Here is a 19,589-nt window from a genome sequence, read left to right on the forward strand (position 1 = left end):
AAACCCACATGAACATAACTGATAACAAACATGACAAAAAACATGACTACTAAGAAACATAATTATTTAAACAAAATACGTTAAAATGTGGAATGTCAAGCAGGGAATTCCGTGAATATCAGTTTATAGTTTTTTAGAACGTAAATTATACATTGATTTGTTATTTTTTACTTCTAAAATATTTGACAATTAACAGCATTTTCCTGTTAAATGACGTGAAATGTCTGGTTAGATCTTTTACAGTTTTACCCTGTATATAGTATGGGAACTTACTGTTGTTAACCTATTAAGTTTTTTTTGTTTTATGTAGCATTTTGTACAATATTTTACAGTTAAAATTACACTCATTTTTTATTTGTACCATTACAACACTCCAAAAGGTTTTATCAAGGCAATGGAAATGACAATTCTAATTTATTTGGTCTTGGCCTAGTTAACAGTTAATTTACTGTAGTTTTACATCCTCAGTAAAACAGTGAGTAGTGTTTAGTCAATATTTATGTATCTAATAAATCATAGCTAATATTACTAATGGTGAAACACACCTTTGTTTGAGTCCAGCTTTGTGAGAAGTATGTGTGCGTCAGCCCGCGCCGTCTCAGACACTTGAGAATGGAGACTCATGGTGTCATCATCAGATGGCTGTGGATCAAAACAGAAGAGAGAGAGATGACCTCTGGCAAACTGACTAAAAGAGATTTACTTCTAGTAATTTAACTGCTACTTCTGTAACTCCCACCTAATATAATTCATCTATAAGATCACTTTTCTTTAACATCCAGGTTAGGCCAGTTTCCACAAGTGGGCCCAACCCACCAAATTATGAGCTTAGCACACCCCACCCCAATTTCTTGTTTGGTTGCCTCGTAGAACGGGCAAAACATTTCCCCCATTTTATCATGTGAAACAGCCTATTTGAGTGTGCATGACAGATGTATGTATATGTGTGTTTACCTCTGTAGCCGACAGTCTTTTGTCACCATTATCACTGCCAATACCCGAGTCAGGGCCATGGTTTTTACTTGGATAGAAATCTTCCATACTAAACAAACAAACATATAAACATTTAACAAAGACACAAAGTGACACACAACATCATTTCCCTTCACTATAGCATTAGACGAGGATCTATTCAATGAAACGATAAAGCAATATCACACTCGGAGGATTCAACCCTTTTGTACAACAGTCAGTGGGTAATTATGTAAATAAATATGTCAATGTGTCCTGAAGACCCTCTTCTGAGGGTGCTCAGCTAAAACGAAAACTTTCACCACCTACTGGCAAATCAATAAAACCTGCAGAAAGAGTCGCTGTAAAATCATGCAAAACAAGAGGAGTGACAGAAATGGTGCTGATAGACTGAATTTTTGCATGACCTTAAATGCTGCTCGACCAATCAAATTTGAAGACTGGAAGCAACTGTTGTATACAAGAGTTTTTATTCCTGTCTGGGTCAGCAACCCTTATAATTCAATACAATGTTTTGCATAAAAAAAGATTCTGTACAAATAACTAATGACCTTAAACAACTGTGAAAGCCCTTAGCCTAGGAAATATTAAGAAAAGCTGGAGAAATACAAAGTACGGTAATGAGGTCAGTCTGCAGTTACCCATGAATGGTAGATAAAAATGTGTTTGCTTGTTTTATGTGAATCATCAGCGCAGCAGAAAACACTAGTTCAAAGTACAGCTTTTGACAGTATGATTGATGAGGCTCTGAAAGAGCTGTTACGCATACTTGTTAAAATATATGTGGGCTTATGAAGTGGCATAGACATGAGAATGAAAGGCAGCGGTGTAGGTACCTGTCTGTCAGCTGCTGAGGCAAGCAGCGTTTTCCCAGAGAAGGTAGGTCAAGTGTGTCTGGTTTTTTATCCAGCTGACATGCCTGCAGGTTTAAATACTTAAAGATGTGGATCTTTCCCTTCAGGCAGATCTGAAAGCAAATTAGAAAAATAAAATCTCAAAAACTGACAAGGTGGGAGAATACAAAACAGCAGAGAAAGTACAGCCTTCAGACCATTTATACAGAGACACACTACCATTAGCTGGAATTTTTTTTAATAACTTTATATTTTGATTCAGCAAGGAGGCATTAAAGAATTAGTTCACTTCTGGAAGAAACAAACTCTAATAATTTATTCAACCTCATGTCATCCAGAATGTTCATTGTCTTTCTTTAAGCGCAAAGAAATTAAGGTTTTGAGAGCGAAAAAACATTCCAGAATTTTTCTCCATATACTGTATAAAAGTATATAAATGTTAGGATTTTTAGAAAATGTCCGATTGTTTCACTAGACAAGACCCTTACTCCTTGGTTGGGTTTGTGTAGAGCTCTTTGAAGCTGCACTGAAACGGTGATTCGGACCTTTAGCCTGTTGGCCACCACTGAAGTCCTTTATATGGAGATCCTGGAATGTTTCCCTTAAAAACCTTCATTTCTTTATGAATGAAGACAGAAAGACATGAATATCTTGGATGACATGGGGGTGAGTCAATTATGAGGAAATGTTTATTCTGGAAGTGAACTAATCTTTTAAATTGATCAAAAGTGACAGCAAAGAGTTGTTTTTTGCTGTCAAACAGTATAAAACATTTATTTGGAACTGTAATTATATTCCACAATATATCACCAACCCCAAACTTTGGAACAGTATTGTATACATAAACAAGCATTCATTATTAAGCCAATTCTCATTCTCATGGAAATATTTACATTCAGTGCAATGCAATATTTATGCAAGATTTAATTTATGTTTACTTCACACAGAAATCTGTTTGCATTTCATTAATTTATTATCGTTTTAAAAAAAAAACATCTAAAAAGACACTTTTAAAAGATCTTTTTTTCACCCGCACTTGACCAACTAAAACTAGCACTTACCTTTTCTATTCTATTCTATTCTATTCTTTGAAGAATAAAACCCTAGCTACATGTACTGCATTAGACTGAGACACGTCATGGCACTTGTATACTGTTTTTCTCTCATTGGTCTGATTGCTTTTATTGTTTCTCATTTCTAAGCCACTTTGGATAAAAGTGTCTGCTAAATGATTAAATGTAAATGTAAAAATATAATAATAAGATATACATCTATCTACTTATCTTAGCATAACAAGCTGTCTTCTTTAAAAGTCAACAAACTGGCAGACTGGTGTCTACCTGTACGTGCACACACTTTCTCTCTGGGGTAATTGCCAAGTAATTTCCAAGGAAAAACTACACATTCTGTAGATAATTTCAGTCGCAGGAAGAACTGGCAGTCCTCCAAATCTGCGTGTCGCAGCAAGACGAGATGTCATAAAAGTGATTTTGTTATCAACAGACCGAAACAACATCTTTATCAGTGTTTTGCGTAATTTTCTGTCAAAAACATTTAACTAAAATTAAAAGTAGGAAGGAAAATAACCTTTTCAACATCTCGCATCTGAGCTATTGTTTCCTCAAATGTGAGGACAACATTCTGATGAGCTTAAATCTGTAGATTTAAACCACTGTGCTTGGCTATTATCACATCTGCACATTTTTAGGTATAAGTACATTGCTCAAGGGCACAATGTGATGTCTCAGTGGTTTTGAACACAGCACATTGCCAATTTGTGATCAATTTTATACAGAAAAAAACAGACATAACTACATGGTGAAAATTCTTAAGTAGTCCTCAGGATACTGTGATAAGTAAAAAAAATACAGAAACATTTGTGAAATCATTCTGGGGTTATTCTGTAGATAGTGAATCTTCATAGAATTTTCTTCTTCTTCTTTGAGTGTGAACTATCTTGTGGAGGAAAATTAGATGTTCACACTTGGTTATGTTCTTTAAAAGAACCACCTCAAGCCTGCAGCACATTTATTTAATTCAGTTGCAGCCTTTGTTATTTAATAATCAAACTAAGCCATACTATGATACGGACTTAAATTAATCTTACAAATAAATTATAAGTTGCACAAACAGGAAAACAGGAAACTCTATGTCCCACTTCAAACTTTTTCCACTGCAATTCATTTGACCACAGGTGTTATGCAACAGGGTTTTTTTAGAGGATTATTCTTGGCTCATGTAGCATCTTAGGTTAGATATGACCAAAGAAAAACACTATCATCATTATTGCATCAATACGACTGATATTTTAGGGATTTTCCATTGTCAGCCACTGGATGGCGTCAACAGAAAAGAAATAAACAGACAGTAACAACAATGAAAAATGTGAAGAGATGGACAGTAACAGAGGAGTACAGACACACCTGTGCAGGAGGAGACTGCATGGGGTTGTTGTCAAGAATGATGTGCTGTAACTGTTTAAGTTTGCGGTAAGATATGGGAATCTCAGTGATTTTATTACAGGAGAAATCCAACCTGATCAACGGCAGATCGGACAACTCTGAAAAAGAAAAAAAGATATGAGAACTTCTGTCTTAACTCATGGTATTAACATAAATAGTATACACTAAACGTGCTTATTGTCGGTATATATACAGCAAAGATTTTGACGTTTTATCTGACTGATGCATTGGTTGATCAGAAGCACATGTGTTGTGTATGTGTCCATACCATCTGGTAACACTTGTAGACAGTTCCTTCGTATGTTAAGTTCTCGTAACGTGAGGAGTTTCCCCATTTGAGCAGGAAGCACCTGGATCTCATTACAGCTGATGTCCTGAACATAGGAAACACATGTACTGTAAAGCCATTATTATACACAATACAATCACGCATGCATTTCCACACACTGACCAATTCCATGAGGTCTTTGGCCTTTCCGATCTCTTCAGGAATAGACAGGAGTTTATTGTTGCTGACCACCAGTACTTTCAGAGGAAGACTGAAGAGAAACTTGGGGAGAACGGACAGCTGATTTCGACTGAAAACACAAGGATTGGATTCAATAAATACACATTTTATCCTCCATCACTTTCTCTAATGATGTAAACCCACAGAACAACTGAAATCAATGGAACCCCATTCAGTTGCTGGAAGATAGAAACTACTATTCTGCAAAGGACTTGTGTCTCACATGTTGACCAATCATAAATATAGTAAAACTGTAATATTGTGAAATATGATTACAATATTAAAATAACTGTTTTCAATTTAAAAATGTATTCCTGTGATCAAAACTGAATTTTCAGCATCATTACTTCAGTCTTCTTCAGTGTCACAAGATGCTGCTCAAGAAATATTTACTATAATTATCAATGTTGAAAACAATTGTGCTGCTTAATGTTGAAAACAATTGTGCTGCTTAACATTTTTGTGGAAACTTTTCAGAATTCTGTTATGAATAGAACGTTCCAAAAAACTGCATCTATTTTAAATCGAAATCTTTTGTAAAATTAAGTAATGTATTTATTGTCTTCAAAAAACATTGAAGTAAAAAATCCTTAAAATGTAATCATATTTCAATTGTAATAATGTTTGACAGTGTTATAGTTTTTACTGTATTTTTTTTATCAAATAAAACAGAACAATAGTGTATTTTTTTTAACCAAATTTCCAGATTCAAACAGGGTTCAAACCTACTTGAACCGAATCCATTACTATAGGTCCACCATAAATTTCAATCCAGTATCATTTAAAATACTTTTTTTTTTTTAACAGCTTGAACAATGATAGTTGTAGCTTTAGAGATAGATCAGTATAATGAGATGTCAAAGTGAGTTAACAGACATCATAGTGTGGGTGTTACCTGATGTTCAGGTAGGTGAGCATCTGTAGGTTGATAATGGCCTCTGGAACCACCTTTATGCAGTTGTGGTAGAGGTTTAATAACTCCAGCGGTGCAAACATACAAACCTCTGGAGGGATTTCACCAAAACGGTTTTTCGACAAGTCTATAAAAGAAAAAAAAAAAAATCAGATAAGTCAAATGAGATCAACAGAAAGATACAGAGACGGTATGCACAATGAAATGACATAAAAATGTGGGGAATGTGACCACACAACCACATGTTGTGTTTACATTGAGCAAATGTGTACTTAAATGCAACTACACCACAGTTAGTTCTAGTCCTTGAATCTGATTGGTCGAGCTGATATACAGTCCAGCAGCACTGGGAGGTTTCTTTGTCTGTGTCACTGTACTGGACTGTGTTTGCATGTTCAAGACAGAGAGTCATTCTTGGGTTTTTCAGGGAATCTTTCTGCCTTTGTTTTGCCAGTAGGTGGCACCAAGTGACTTGAATTATTCTCCACTGATTTGTTCAAAACCACTGTTTCATTCACAAACCAATGTGTGTTACTTTGTGGTTGATCTTGTTTTGGCTTCAAATTTGGACCATTTTGACTGGAAGAAGAAAAGAACTTTGAATGAAATATCAGCCTTCATCCCCAAACGGACATCAATCTCAATCTTCAACCAATCAGAACTGAGTTAGCATTACCATAGTGTTGCCATGGGAACAGACATGCATACAGAAGAGAAGTCATGTCAACTTCCTCTGTCATTTATTGACTGTGCAGCTAAGGTTTCCAACCTGAAGCTGTGCTGACTGGCAACCATAGATATGTACAGTATAGCTAGATTAGACTATTAGCAGCTGTTTCTATGGGCCGCTATACGCAAGCCATCCGCCATATTAGAAGATGAAAGACAGTCCATGAGCACTCGAGAGCATCTGCACTGCAACTGTTGTTATACACACATTATTATCTATAGCTTCGGTAGACTTCACAAGATGCTTTTGTTGAACTACAACTAGATGAAGTTGCACTCTTAATAACAAGGCATTTAAAAGGTACTTTAGTTTAAAAACCTGTAATATTGAGTTAATAAACCAGCTCATTCTTACCTGTTAAAGTTGATCCAGTTACTTCAGGAATTTAAATTTAGGTGTTTTTTTACAACCAGATGCTGCACAATGCATCTTGAAACTCATTGATTTTTATTGTAAGTGACGACATGAAGACAGTTCAAAGATGGCGGACATTTAGATGTGTCAGGAGGGGTCAAATGTGGACTCTACCTGAATATCTATGCTGACAACTATTACAGACTGAAGCGGTGTTGCCTAGCAACTGTTACCAACCCAAACTGTACTGACATTTCTCTTGAACAACCTTCAGTAGGCTGATAAGAGAGCGGAGCATGCTCATAGCTGCGTCCGAAATTCTATAGGCAGCTGACTTTGCAGGCAGCGTTCTTGATCGAAGGTAATGCAAGTATCGTACATTTAACTAAACAAAACAGAGGTTTAGTATAAGCTGTGGACCCCATTTTAAAATGGCACTGATAGTTTCACTCAGTTTGGTAACTGACACATTTTCCATAGCTGCATTAAATGGTTTAATTCATGGTTTAACTCCCCTTTGTATTTATGCATGTTTGTTAGACTAGTTTTTTGATAGTGTTTAGTTAATAAAACTTTTGTGCACAGATTACATGAGTTTCTGATTCTCTGTCACTGTTTGTGGATAATGTCAATTTTACAATCCGGGTCCAATAAGTCATGTTTTGGCTGATTAGCATGGGCCACTTAGCTGTAACAAAATCTTTGAAACGTACTTACAGACTATGAGTCAGAAGTGCCAAACTGTCCTTGCAATGTTGGAATTGCCCCACTTTATAGAAACAGACAACGTATTGTAGGGTACTCTCCCAAGAATCAGTCCTCATAATCTGTAAAATGTGCTTCACACATGAATATTTGGGTTGAACTGTTCTGGAACAATCTTTTAAATAAAACTACCATATAAGACCACTGATTTTTAGTTGTCATCTTTTGGAAGGCCAAACAAAGTAGTTTAGTTTTCTTCACAACATGGCGATGGCAGCAAGAGCAACAATAAAAGATACACCTTCTTTCTTTGCATGAACATTTGGGCGGTGTTATGCAAATATTCCCATGGTGGACTCTTAACTTTCATAAAGAATATCTCTTTTTGTTTCAGACTTTTGCAACTTTCAGGACCTTTTTCATGCAGCTTGTAACACTCCAAAGATTGAAAAGCAAAAATTTAAACCGCATCAAATTACCCCATTAAATTGATTACAATCAAAGTTTTGCCAGGGTTTTTTTATTGGGGGGGGGGGGGGGGGTTCTTTAAAGGACTTGTATCAGAATTGGGGCTATTAAAATATTAAATAAAAATTCATTTTCAGTTACATAAAAAAATGCATGGGGACTGGGAACTAAACTTAAAACTATCATAACATTCTGGCTCTTTAAAGAGATGCTTCACCTAAAAATGAAAATTCAGTAAATTTGTGTGTGTGTGTGTGTGTGTGTGTGTGTGTGTGTGTGTGCGCATGACTGTGGACAGAAAGAAGAGGTGTGTGAGAATGGAGGTGGTGAGGGATGAACTGATGGGAATTCCTTGAGACAATGACACTTCTAATATTTCATCTCCGCATCTCCAGTAGTAGTGCGTGTGTGTGCGTGTGTGTGCATGTGTGTGTGTCCATCTTTTGGCACGAAACCAGTGAAAGAAAGCTATGAACGTAAAATAATGCCTAAAAGATTTGCAAACACAGGGTATGAATTGTGGAAGTGTACATGAGAATTTAAGCATGAATTAAATTTGCATGCACAAGATAAGCTTTGTAAAGGTGAAAAAAAAAATTGCGTTTCAAGTGTAAGAAAAAATTATTGGTAGCATTTTATTGTTACTCCTAAGTCTAATTCATATATTGTGAAACTGCAGCTTCAAGTTAACGCAAAATAAATATGATATGCTTTCTTCTGACTTCCATTTTTCCACGCTTACACTTTTGGAACGTTGTTTTCACTAAAATATGGTCAAAAGCACTGCAAGCCTGTGAACAGTGATTTCCAACTGAAAACAACAGTTTAAAGAACTGCAAAACGGATTCACTGCAATGAACCTATCTGTATGTGTGAAAAAAAAGGTGCAAACATCTAAATTACTTGTGCATGTGGGGCAAAAAATTCCCGAAATAAACCAATGTATAGCTCTGTCTTTCTTTTCTCTGCACTTACAATTTGTACCAAATCTCTCACACAGTTTTGCAAGCGTGAGGGAGAGGGCGGGTCCACATCCTTCTTGTAGCCAATCAAATGAGGCTCTCGCTCACTCTGCATTTACTCTTATCCGATTTTTGCATTGGCAGCACAACCTTTATCTTTATTTAGTTCAGGATCATTCTTTCTGCCAGAACGGCACTTTTAAAGTACACATACATTAAAGATAAATAAATATACAACAACTTAAAACATGACACTTTATAAGTTGTGTACCATTAGGCTAGACTCCCATGTGTTCGTACTGAATTGTGAGTTGGTGTTAACATTATTGGATTGGTTTGGCTTTACATTGAAATTTCATATATCATATAATCTGCATACACCATTGAGCGGATGTTAAACATTAAATGTGACGATGCTCAGCACTACAGTATAAGAGTGCTATACTTTGTAAAACATTTTTTCTATACCAATAAGGCTACGTAAATCTGGACGTGTCAGTTTTTCAGACAATGTCTCTGTTTACGGTATTTAACACTCAACTGTATATTTTGAAATTTCAGTTTGGAATCTGATTACTTTCATGTAACTGATCAAGCTATTATATAAATCAAGTCTGAGCAACAAAATGCTTTCTTATATATATATATATATATATATATATATATATATATATATTTTTTTTTTTTTTTTTTTTTTTTTTTTTGGTTCAATTACTATTGAACCACTTGAAATTCAGTATGAACATATACCCTAATGGTACACTCATATAACTTATGAAGTATCATGTTTTAAGTTATTATATATTTCTTTTTAAATGTATGTGCACTTTAAAAGTACCGTTCTGGCAATGAGAACAATCCTGAACTAAATGAAGATTATTGTTTTGGCGTGTGATGTGTTTATTAAAGCTGCAGTAGGTAACTTTTGTAAAAATTTATTTTTTACATATTTGTGAAACCTGTCGTTATGTCCTGACAGTAGAATATGAGACAGATAATCTGTGAAAAAATCAAGCTCCTCTTGCTCCTCCCAGTGGTCCTATTGCCATTTGCAGAAATACATCGCTCCCGGTAAGAAACAACCACTCAGAGCTGCGGTCCGTAACTTTTTTTTGTGTTCAAAGTATACAAAATGTATATAATAAGTGAGTACACCATGAATCCATTTTCCAAACCGTGTTTTTGGCTTGTCCTGAATCACTAGGGTGCACCTATAATAAGTGTTTATATTCTGACTATTTTAGATTGCTTCGGGGGTACCCCGGTGGAGTAACCCAGTACCTTTGTGATTCTTCATAGACATAAACAGAGAGAAGTAGCTCCGGCTACAACACGCAAGCAGTTCTGTTTATTAATCACTAGAGCATCAAAAGTTACCAACTGCAGCTTTAAACCAATCTGATAAGAGTAAATGGAGAGTCAGCAAGAGCCTCATTTGATTGGCTAGAAGAAGCTGATGGACCTTACCTCCCATTCAAACTTGCAAAACTCAAGCCCCTTTGACACTGCACGTTGGTCCTGGAAAATTGCCAGATTGCCTTCTGTGTGAACGCAAACCAATCCTGAGATTGATTCCAGGATCGATCCCAGGTTGGGGACCTAGTAACATGTCCGGATTCATTCCCAGAACGAACTCTGTGTGAACAAAAGCCAGAACCAATGCCGTAAACGTTGTGTCAAAATGAGTACGCATATTATCGTGTGACTCTTTTACCGGGTGTTTTGAAGGCAGATCAACATTCGCCCTGAAAACATTTACACAAACTTTAATGAACCAGAGATCAGTTAGCTCCTCACTACTCGCACTAAAGCTGAAATCGTTCGCCAGCTTAAGTGAAAGTTAACATGCCAAGCTTTCATTTCATACATTACACGTAACATCCTGATTTCACGTGTCATTACAAGACCTTTACGGGTTGTGTGTGAACGCACGCACATATTCTGGGAAATCACCGGCAGTATGAATGAACCAAAATCTAATGATCCGGGACACATTGCCAGGACACTATACCCGTGTGTTATCTGGAATCTCAGTGTGAAAGGGGTTTCCAGTGAGTGAGAGAGTCGGGCCAAAATTGTAAGCGCAGATAAAAGAAAGATGGAGCTGAACATACTGGTTTATTTTGGGACCTTTTGCACCACATGCATAAGTCATTCAGATGTTTGCAACAATTTTTTCTATGCAGTCGATCCATTTTGCAGCTCTTTAAACTGTTATTATCCCTGTCCACAGGCTTGCAGTGCTTTTGACTGTATTTTAGTGAAAACAACGTGCCAAAAGTGTAAGTAGCGCTGCATGATTAATCGTATTTTAATCTCGATAATGATATCCACCTTTCTCGATTAATTAAAAATAATTATCACGATATTGGCCGGCTCATTATTGTAGAATGTTCAACAATGTTCACTGTCACTTTTTAGTCAGCTAACCAATCATAGTGCCGGAGGGGCGGGGCAAATTCCATTTTGTTACACCAACATGATAACAAGCGCAAAATCCAGTACCATAGCAAGCAAAGCATCTCAAATAAATAAAAAAAAACCACTGCACCACAAAAAGCGTTCTCAAGCACTCACAGGTGGCTGTTTTCAGCAGAGCGCCTGCCGTTTTCAGCTGGCTAAAAACACTTTGGTGGACACAGGGCCTTAAGCCCCAAAACTTTTCTTTTCTCCTTTAAGGATACACTTTCTTCCCGGTGTTTTATTTAATTTGTGCAACCTGGCAACCCTCTGCATGCTCACTGATGGTGGAACAATTGCTGATGATGAAAACATATAAGTTTAGCAATCTCTCCACAGTGATATTCTGCTTAAATGAAAGTGTCATATAGAGAATGAGTTTTTTTTCACAAGTCATTTGTACTGTTTGTGTTAACATATGTGCCACGATCGAACTTTCACTGAGTTTCAATAATGGATCTATTGTGTTTGAGGAATAAATGCGCTTTCCCTACCCGTTACAATGCAATGGTGGAAAATTAAAAAAATTTTATTAAGAGTTTTAGAAAGTTTAGTTTTAGTTTTTTTTGTTTTGTTTTTTTTTAACCAGTTTTCGTGCTGAAAATGGCATGGCTATGTTAGTTTTCAGTGTGTATTCACGATCTTTGAGCTAATTTTCCCCATTTGCGATTAAAGTGTCACTTAGAATACTGTAATGTGATGTGAATACAGATGACAAAACACTAACCAAAATCAGGAGTTTTCTATTATCATAGTTGGTTAAATGAAGTCAGTGTATAGTCAGTGGAGGTTGGCTAAAGGACACATGAAATCTTATTTCATTTCCCTGCTGAAAAAAATAAATAGCTAAAACCAGCCTAAGCTGGTTGACTGATTTTAGTTGGTCATTTTTAGTTGGTCTTTGCTGGTTTTGACCACTTCCTTAGCTGGTCAGGCTGGGAGACCAGCTGGAACAACCAGCTAAAACCAGCTTGACCAAGCTGGAAGAGTTTAGGCTGGTTTTAGCAGTTTTTTTTCCAGCAGGATAGAATAATCATTATTAATAAAGTTGATTATAATTTTAATCAAAATAACCGTGATTATCAGTTTAACCATTATCATGCAGTCCTAAGTGTAAGCGTGGAAAAATGGAAGTCAGTTGAATGCAGATCATATTTATTTTGCGTTAGCATGAAGCTGAAGTTTATTTTTTCCTTAAGCTTGAAACTAGATTTACACCTTTACAAAGCTTCTCTTGTACTTGCAAATTTACTTTACACTTCTACAACTCTTACCCTGCATTTGCAAATCTTTTAGGCATTATTTTACCTTCATAAGAGCTGACTGAAGGGAAATGATTCTCTTTTCGTTTTTTTTTTCTCTATGGTCTATGATCCTCATATAGTATCATACTGATACTTTTTTGAGTTTGAGTTATGACTTCATTTATTTTCTTTGTCTCTCCTTTCATTGTCTTCTCTACCTATTTTACACTCAATACTTAGACTGAGGCACAGCTGCTTAGCAGAGGGGACCAGACCCCCCCCATACACATACATACACACACACACACACACACACACACACACACACACACACAAGTTTGTTTGTGTGGAAAGTGGGCACATCCCATAGGCGTAATGTTTTTATACTGTAGAAACTGTATATTCTATCCTACACCAAACCTTAATTCTCACAGGAAACTTTGTGCATTTTTAATTTCTCAAAAAAAAAAAAAAAACTCATTCTGTATGGTTTATAAGCATTTTGAAAAATGGGGACATGGGTTATGTCCTCATAAGTCACCCTCTCCTTGTAATACCTGTGTCATAACCATGTCATTATACTAAAACTAAAACAAGATTCTTAAAGACATCCAGTGGAAACACATACATTTAAAACTAGTTTGTTTGACTACTGCTGCTGCCAATGAATTTCAATGAAGAAAACAATGACATTCATACATGCACCTGTATAATGTACCGTAAACTCTAGTGTTAAGGCACACAAATCGCCGTCGCTTTCTCTCACACTCACATTGACTCGCTACATTTAAACAATATTCTTTGCTGTATTTTCCTGTCAAAATAATGGCGTTCATTTGGAAGACTTCAGCTTTTAAGAACAGCTGGTTTTCCGGTAGTGGGTGGATTTAATGAGCAAATGACAATCTTATTGGCTGGCGCTCACCTATTATCGTCCATGTCCACAAAACCTGATTAATATCAAATTGTCTCTGTTAATATTCATGAATCCAGCAGCTCAGTAATCCTTAGTAATCCTTAGTGTGTTTATAGTTTTATTAGTAGGAATCATATTATTATTATCCTATCAGTATTTTTGTAAGTTTTTTTTCCCCAAGGTTTTTTTTTTAACAGAAACACTGAATGACCAAAAAAGCACCACCACCAGTCCAGTTAAAAAGACTAATAAGCATTCAAACATGGTTATCAATTTTCCATGGCCAAAGTTAAAAAAAAAAAAAGTTTGTTTCAATCTTATGACATAGACGATGGTGGAACTCCTTATATGAGCATTTGTCTCTGAAAAGCGCGCCCACGCACACGTTGACCAGAGGAGAGCAAGACCAAAACAAAACCTCGGAAATCGAGGGGCGAGGTCGAGGTGACACAATGACACTATGGACATGGTCTCTGGATTTAAACATTCTTCGAAACATTTGTGATAATGTAAGTACACAAGTCAGCAAAATATATAACAATGTTTAAGTGGTTTTGGGATATTTTAATAAAAAACGGTCCTGCAAATTTCAGCTCCAATCCTAATCAAATACACCTGAAGCAACTAATTAAGGTCTTCAGGATCACTTAAAAATTAAAGGCAGGTGTGTTTGATTAGGGTTGGAGCTAAACTTTCCAGGACAGTGGATCGCCAGGAGCAGGGTTGGACACTCCAGCTTCAAGGCATATAATACCAGGGCTCACAAAATTTCAACTAAATACAACTAAACTACAAATAAAGGAAGTTCTAACATTAGTTTGCAGGCGCAGAAATTTAATAGGTGTAAAATAACACTGCATAGTGTTCACTGTATAAATTAAATATGGATGAATCTTATTTACAGTTGTGTTTTGTTGTTCAATTAACACTGACGACACAGACAGCAGCAGGTATTTGGCTGCTGTACCTTTAAGACCAACAGCACAGCTCCTATATATTGAGACACATACAATTTGTTTCTCAGCTGTTTTCCTTCACTTAAGACATAACTGACTGTTTAAGAGAATACTTGCCAATACAGGCATTTTGAGAAAGAGGAAGGAGACAACAAAAGAGGAATCAATTATGTGTTCCCGTTCTGTCTGAAATGCGGCTCTCTGTGTGCGTGCTTTGAGGGTGCACACAAATAACAGCACGCAAGGACCAAATTGAGTTCTGTTTTGCCTCTTTGTCTGTTATTGCGCGTCAATGGTTTAAAATGCTTGAATGTTTAAATTGGCAAGACTTAGAAACACATTCAAATAACCACCTACAATCTGCAAGGGTGGGGATACATTTTGGTAGCCCGACTGGAAAACACATTAGGCATGGGATGTCAGGCTAGCGAATTTGCAAGCCCTGATTATCCTACGATGTGATCCGGGATGCCAAAATAAAATAAGTAAGGAATAATTGACAACGGGCTCTTGAATTATTAGAAAAATAATGCAACCCTGAGGTGGTTAATGAAGTTATTAGAAATAGAGCGAGAGTGACAGAGACACACAAAGAGAGAGAGAGAGAGAGAGAGCATGTGTGAATTAGGCTAACGTACCTCTGTGCGTCTCTAAACACTGTTCTGCTGCAGCATCTCTAAATAGCGCTGTTATTACCTCACTAGTGAGAAATGTCACGTGTAGCCTGTAAGTTGCTACACTATAGGCTAACTGATAAAATCCCCAGGGCAGTGCTGACAGTAATAACATTCGCACAGTTTGCACAAAAAGGTACAGTTAACTATGCGAAGTGATATTGAATTGTAATGCAGTCAAGAGAGATGCCTGGAACTACGTTCGCCTTGCGTTTCCCAGAAAATTATTGCACATCTTTTCAATAGATCAATATCAATGTACATCTATTCATCTATGTATTGCTCTGGAGGCACTGCATATGAAAATGTTTGTACCCTTGTGACGTCACATGCCACCTAATATTTAAATGAGCCATTTGTGGAGCTGGATTTAAATAAATGCTTTGTTTATAATTAGGAGGATGTTTTAAGCTATGAAAATTGCAGGATGTTTCAAAGCTACAAAGACCTCTTATATGTCAAAAGATCGAAGCAAATGTGCTTTCTCATGTCATGACCCCTTTAAGATTATAAAAAGCTTAGCCCTAGAGCTCAGAATGATTGATAATTAAGATATCAGATACTTCAGAAAATGAGAAGAGCCGACTCATACTTCATCGATTTTATTTTTAACCCTGAATTAGCCTAATGATAGTTTTAGATGTATTGGCCATGTCAAACATTTGACTGCATCATCACTCTTTATTGATCTATTGGATAGATTATTAACATTTTAATCCATATCCCCCAAACGTCTTTTTTCTTAGTGATGCAAAGCATCACTATACAGTGATGTGCAACCTGAACTACAAAGACCATGATGCTGAGCACCAGGGTGTGAAGTTGACACCTTACAGATGGGACCAGCATCTCAGATCATGTGTAATTAACTCAATCCCTGGAGAGTGCTGTGTGTGTATGTGTGTGTGTTAATGTGTGTGTGTGTTCATCTGTGAAGGGCAGAGAGGTCTCAAGACAGCTGAGGCCTGTCTGGCTGTCACAAGATCTCAAGACCAGAGCGTGCATCACAGGAGGACAAGCAAGGAACTCAAACAACACCAGCTAAATTAAGTTACGTAGTTCCTCTTAAAATCTAATTATGTTTATAGGCAGGCTCACAAAATGGGTGGCCTGATGGCCTAAGGCCAGTGTGACGCACTGTCACTTGCCTTTGAACATTGTTTTTAGTAATTCTTCTGATTTAAATGTCACAAAGCTGACAACAGCCATGTTTCCACTGTCGGGCTAAAAGCGAGCGTGCTAGTGCCTGCCAGGGCCACGGTCACTTCCAGGGCTTGATCATGCCTCGTCGGGGCTTCCTCGGGGCCAATGGACAGGGGTTTTTGGCCTGACAAAAACCTTGGACCAAAGTGGGCAATTTGGGGCTAGAGGAGTGGTTATGAACAAAGGCGGAGTTTCTCTGCGTCTGGAGAGCATCAGCGCCGTTCATTTCAGAAAGATAACAGCTATAACCCCAGCATTAAAGACTTTTTAAAATAAGTTGAGCTCAAAACTCACTTTCAGTCATCAGCGAATGTTTGAAATAACTCGATCCGATGTGGATTATTATCACTAAACAAGGCAGAAATATTTATAAGCGATGTAAAAGACCATGCATGCTAGACCTTAACGTAACCATAGTAAAGATGATAAATGCAAATCAGACGTCAGCTTCTTATTCTCCATAACAATCGTGAATTTATTTAGTAACATATTTTATCTGTCATAAGTCTCGTCTCGAGAGTTTAGCTCCACGTAGCCTATGTCATAAAAATATAATAATGCTATAAATATAAATATAAATAAATAAAATAGAAATAGCCTACATTTATTTCTGTGACATATTATCAAGTCTGATAAATTAATTAATAATGCTTGATGTATCACTTATAGTAAAACATAGATGCTTTGAATTTAAATATTTAACAAAGCATGCAAACAAAAGGCCGATGTTCGCGTTCGTTTTGTGATGGCACATGAAAAGCAGCGATTACCTTTTTTTTTTTTGGACTATAAGTCGCACTGGACTATAACTGTGCGTTCACACTGCCGGCGTAGAGAGCGTCAAAAATCGCTATTGCCGCTCTGCTCACGACGCTGCAGAAAGATTTGTGAGCGTTAAGACGCTCTGACGTATATCGAATGCTTATTTTGTATTTAAAGTGGCCGCAAAGCAAACAAGCTTCTTGATCTCGTGCAGACTAAACACAAGGAGGGTAACGTCATAAGTTAACCTCATTAAATATTGTTGTGGACGAAATATTAAGATCCTTTACTTAAAATTAACAATATCAGACACCTTGGTCCACGTATCACTTTTAACCTGATAACTGTCACTCACGTTTTTGAAGATAGACTTGAACGTGCATGATACAAACCAAAATTTTTATATTTCATGACTGAAAACATTTTGTAACATGATTTTGATGTGCCATTTACATGGTAATGTAATGTCTGATTTTAAAATGGGTTTTGAAGGATGAATTTTGAGATTTTATGTTTTCAAGTGATATATAACTTCCGATGATTTCTAAAATGTGATAGAGAAAAAGGCAACGAGGTAGTCTATTTTTTAAACAAAGGTCAAAGCTCCTTTTGTAATGTAGATTTCTGAGGGTGCACTCTTGTCATAAATTGATCTATTACTTTTCCTACATAATTTTTAACAAAAAATATTGGTATAATATATATTTGGGAGTCTTAGACCTTTCCAACGATATATAGTTTGTCAAGATTAGATTAAATTTGATTGTAATATAGTATAGTCAACGTAGGTGTCCCGTATACGGGACGGGGTGACATTTAACAGGTTAATTGATTTTTTATGTCCCTGTATGCAAACAGGGACACATAGATTATTGCAAACGTGAAATAGCAATAATCAACCTGTCCTATATTGTGCTTGGGAACTAATGTGGTCGGAGCTGCGTTCTCTGGAATCCTGTCAAGCGGTGGACTTCTACGTTGCGACTGGTTGCTGCCCAACCGCGTCATAGCTCATTACCATAAAGTTGCCTTGATTTCAACTCTCCTCGACGCTCTCAACGGCCAAGTCGCGCCGCGCCGTGCCTCGCCGCTGCTCGACACCGACTTACATTGAAAATGAATGACTTTCCGGCCACTTTGACGCTCTCGGCGCCGGCGGTGTGAATAAACAGTAAGTCGCATTTATTTAGAACCAAGAACCAAGAGAAAACATTACCGTCTACAGCCGCGAGTGGGCGCTCTAGGTCTTCAGTGTAGACTACAGGAACACTGAGCAGCATCTCTGGTAGCATAGAGCGCTCTCTCGCGGCTGGAGACGGTAATGTTTTCTGTTAGTTCATTTCTCTCGGTTCATGTCAAATTAATTTTGATAAATAAGTCGCACCTGACTATAAGTCACAGGACCAGCCAAACTATGAAAAAAAGTGCGACTTATAGTCTGGAAAATATGGTATCTACTGACCAACCTAGGCCAAGAGAGAGAAAAAAAAAAAAGGTCAAGCTGTGTCTATCCCCTTCAGGGTGTACAGCCCTTAAAGTGTAATAAAATCTATAGTTTTTACCCAGGATAATTCTACAACAAATGTCATTTATTCAAGCCCAATGACAAGCTATTTAAAAATTGTAGTTCCTGGAAACCCCTTTTATCTGTCTCACTTCAAAATAAATCCATTTAAGGTTTCCACATTGACCTCTGTTCATACAACTTAACCTTAGAGTTGTGAACACAATCTGAACTTCTAAAATCCTCACAGTGTGTGCAATGGAATTACATGAGTCATAGTCACTATCTATTGAAATCTGCTCATGTGTCTGAGAGCGGAGATGGACCTTTGATTTTAATAGCTACTGAACTAATGAGAACTTGAGAAAGTCACACAGTGTTCATGGTTAGCCTAAAGAGAGAGAAATTAAGGAGACATTCACTTATCACACTGCCACAGGAACAAAAAGCCCCGGAACTTCCTGTTACTAATGTTGAGAATTAAATTATTAAATTTAGAGAGTAAAGTCATTGTGTTTTGAGACGTCACACATAATATCACATCAGAAAAGTGAAAATCAATTTCCTAACAAGTGTTTAATAATGATGTATCAATTGGGAAAGTCATATGTAGGTAGGGAGGGCTTTGATGTACCAATAAGACAGTGTCTATTAAATAATTGTAATAAAATAATTTACACTCTATATGTTATTACTGCATCCTGTTAATGTACAACACTAAGGTGCAAATAATATCGATCACTGTTTAGAAGTATAAATAAAATCTAATTACTATTTACACATTGCAAAGATCTGCTACTTTTACAAAGCTTAAATAGAATCGCTATTTTCACTTAGTGTAAATAGCACAGTTAAAAATGCTGCTGTTGTCACAGTGTAAAAAAATATATTACTGTTCTCACTTACTTTAAATGGCATCTACTTTCACTTTCGATGTGATAT

At 36.7% G+C, this 19,589-nt stretch overlaps 1 protein-coding gene across 8 annotated transcripts in view; it reads right to left on the reverse strand.

Moving 5' to 3' along the window:
- Positions 1-19,589, reverse strand: part of LOC113076705 (leucine-rich repeat and calponin homology domain-containing protein 2-like) — a 66,215-nt gene that overhangs the window by 36,486 nt on the left and 10,140 nt on the right. For all 8 annotated transcript variants that reach the window (XM_026249436.1, XM_026249403.1, XM_026249394.1 and 5 more), the window contains exons 2-8: positions 5,692-5,836; positions 4,740-4,866; positions 4,557-4,662; positions 4,250-4,386; positions 1,809-1,939; positions 955-1,042; positions 546-642 (exon numbers count right to left, since the gene is read on the reverse strand). In XM_026249436.1, coding sequence (XP_026105221.1) covers positions 546-642; positions 955-1,042; positions 1,809-1,939; positions 4,250-4,386; positions 4,557-4,662; positions 4,740-4,866; positions 5,692-5,792 — 787 coding nt within the window. In that variant the 5' untranslated portion in view covers positions 5,793-5,836. The remainder of the gene's footprint in view (positions 1-545; positions 643-954; positions 1,043-1,808; positions 1,940-4,249; positions 4,387-4,556; positions 4,663-4,739; positions 4,867-5,691; positions 5,837-19,589) is intronic.

Source organism: Carassius auratus, chromosome 5 (assembly GCF_003368295.1).
Source record: "Carassius auratus strain Wakin chromosome 5, ASM336829v1, whole genome shotgun sequence".
NCBI classification, from domain to species: domain Eukaryota; kingdom Metazoa; phylum Chordata; class Actinopteri; order Cypriniformes; family Cyprinidae; genus Carassius; species Carassius auratus.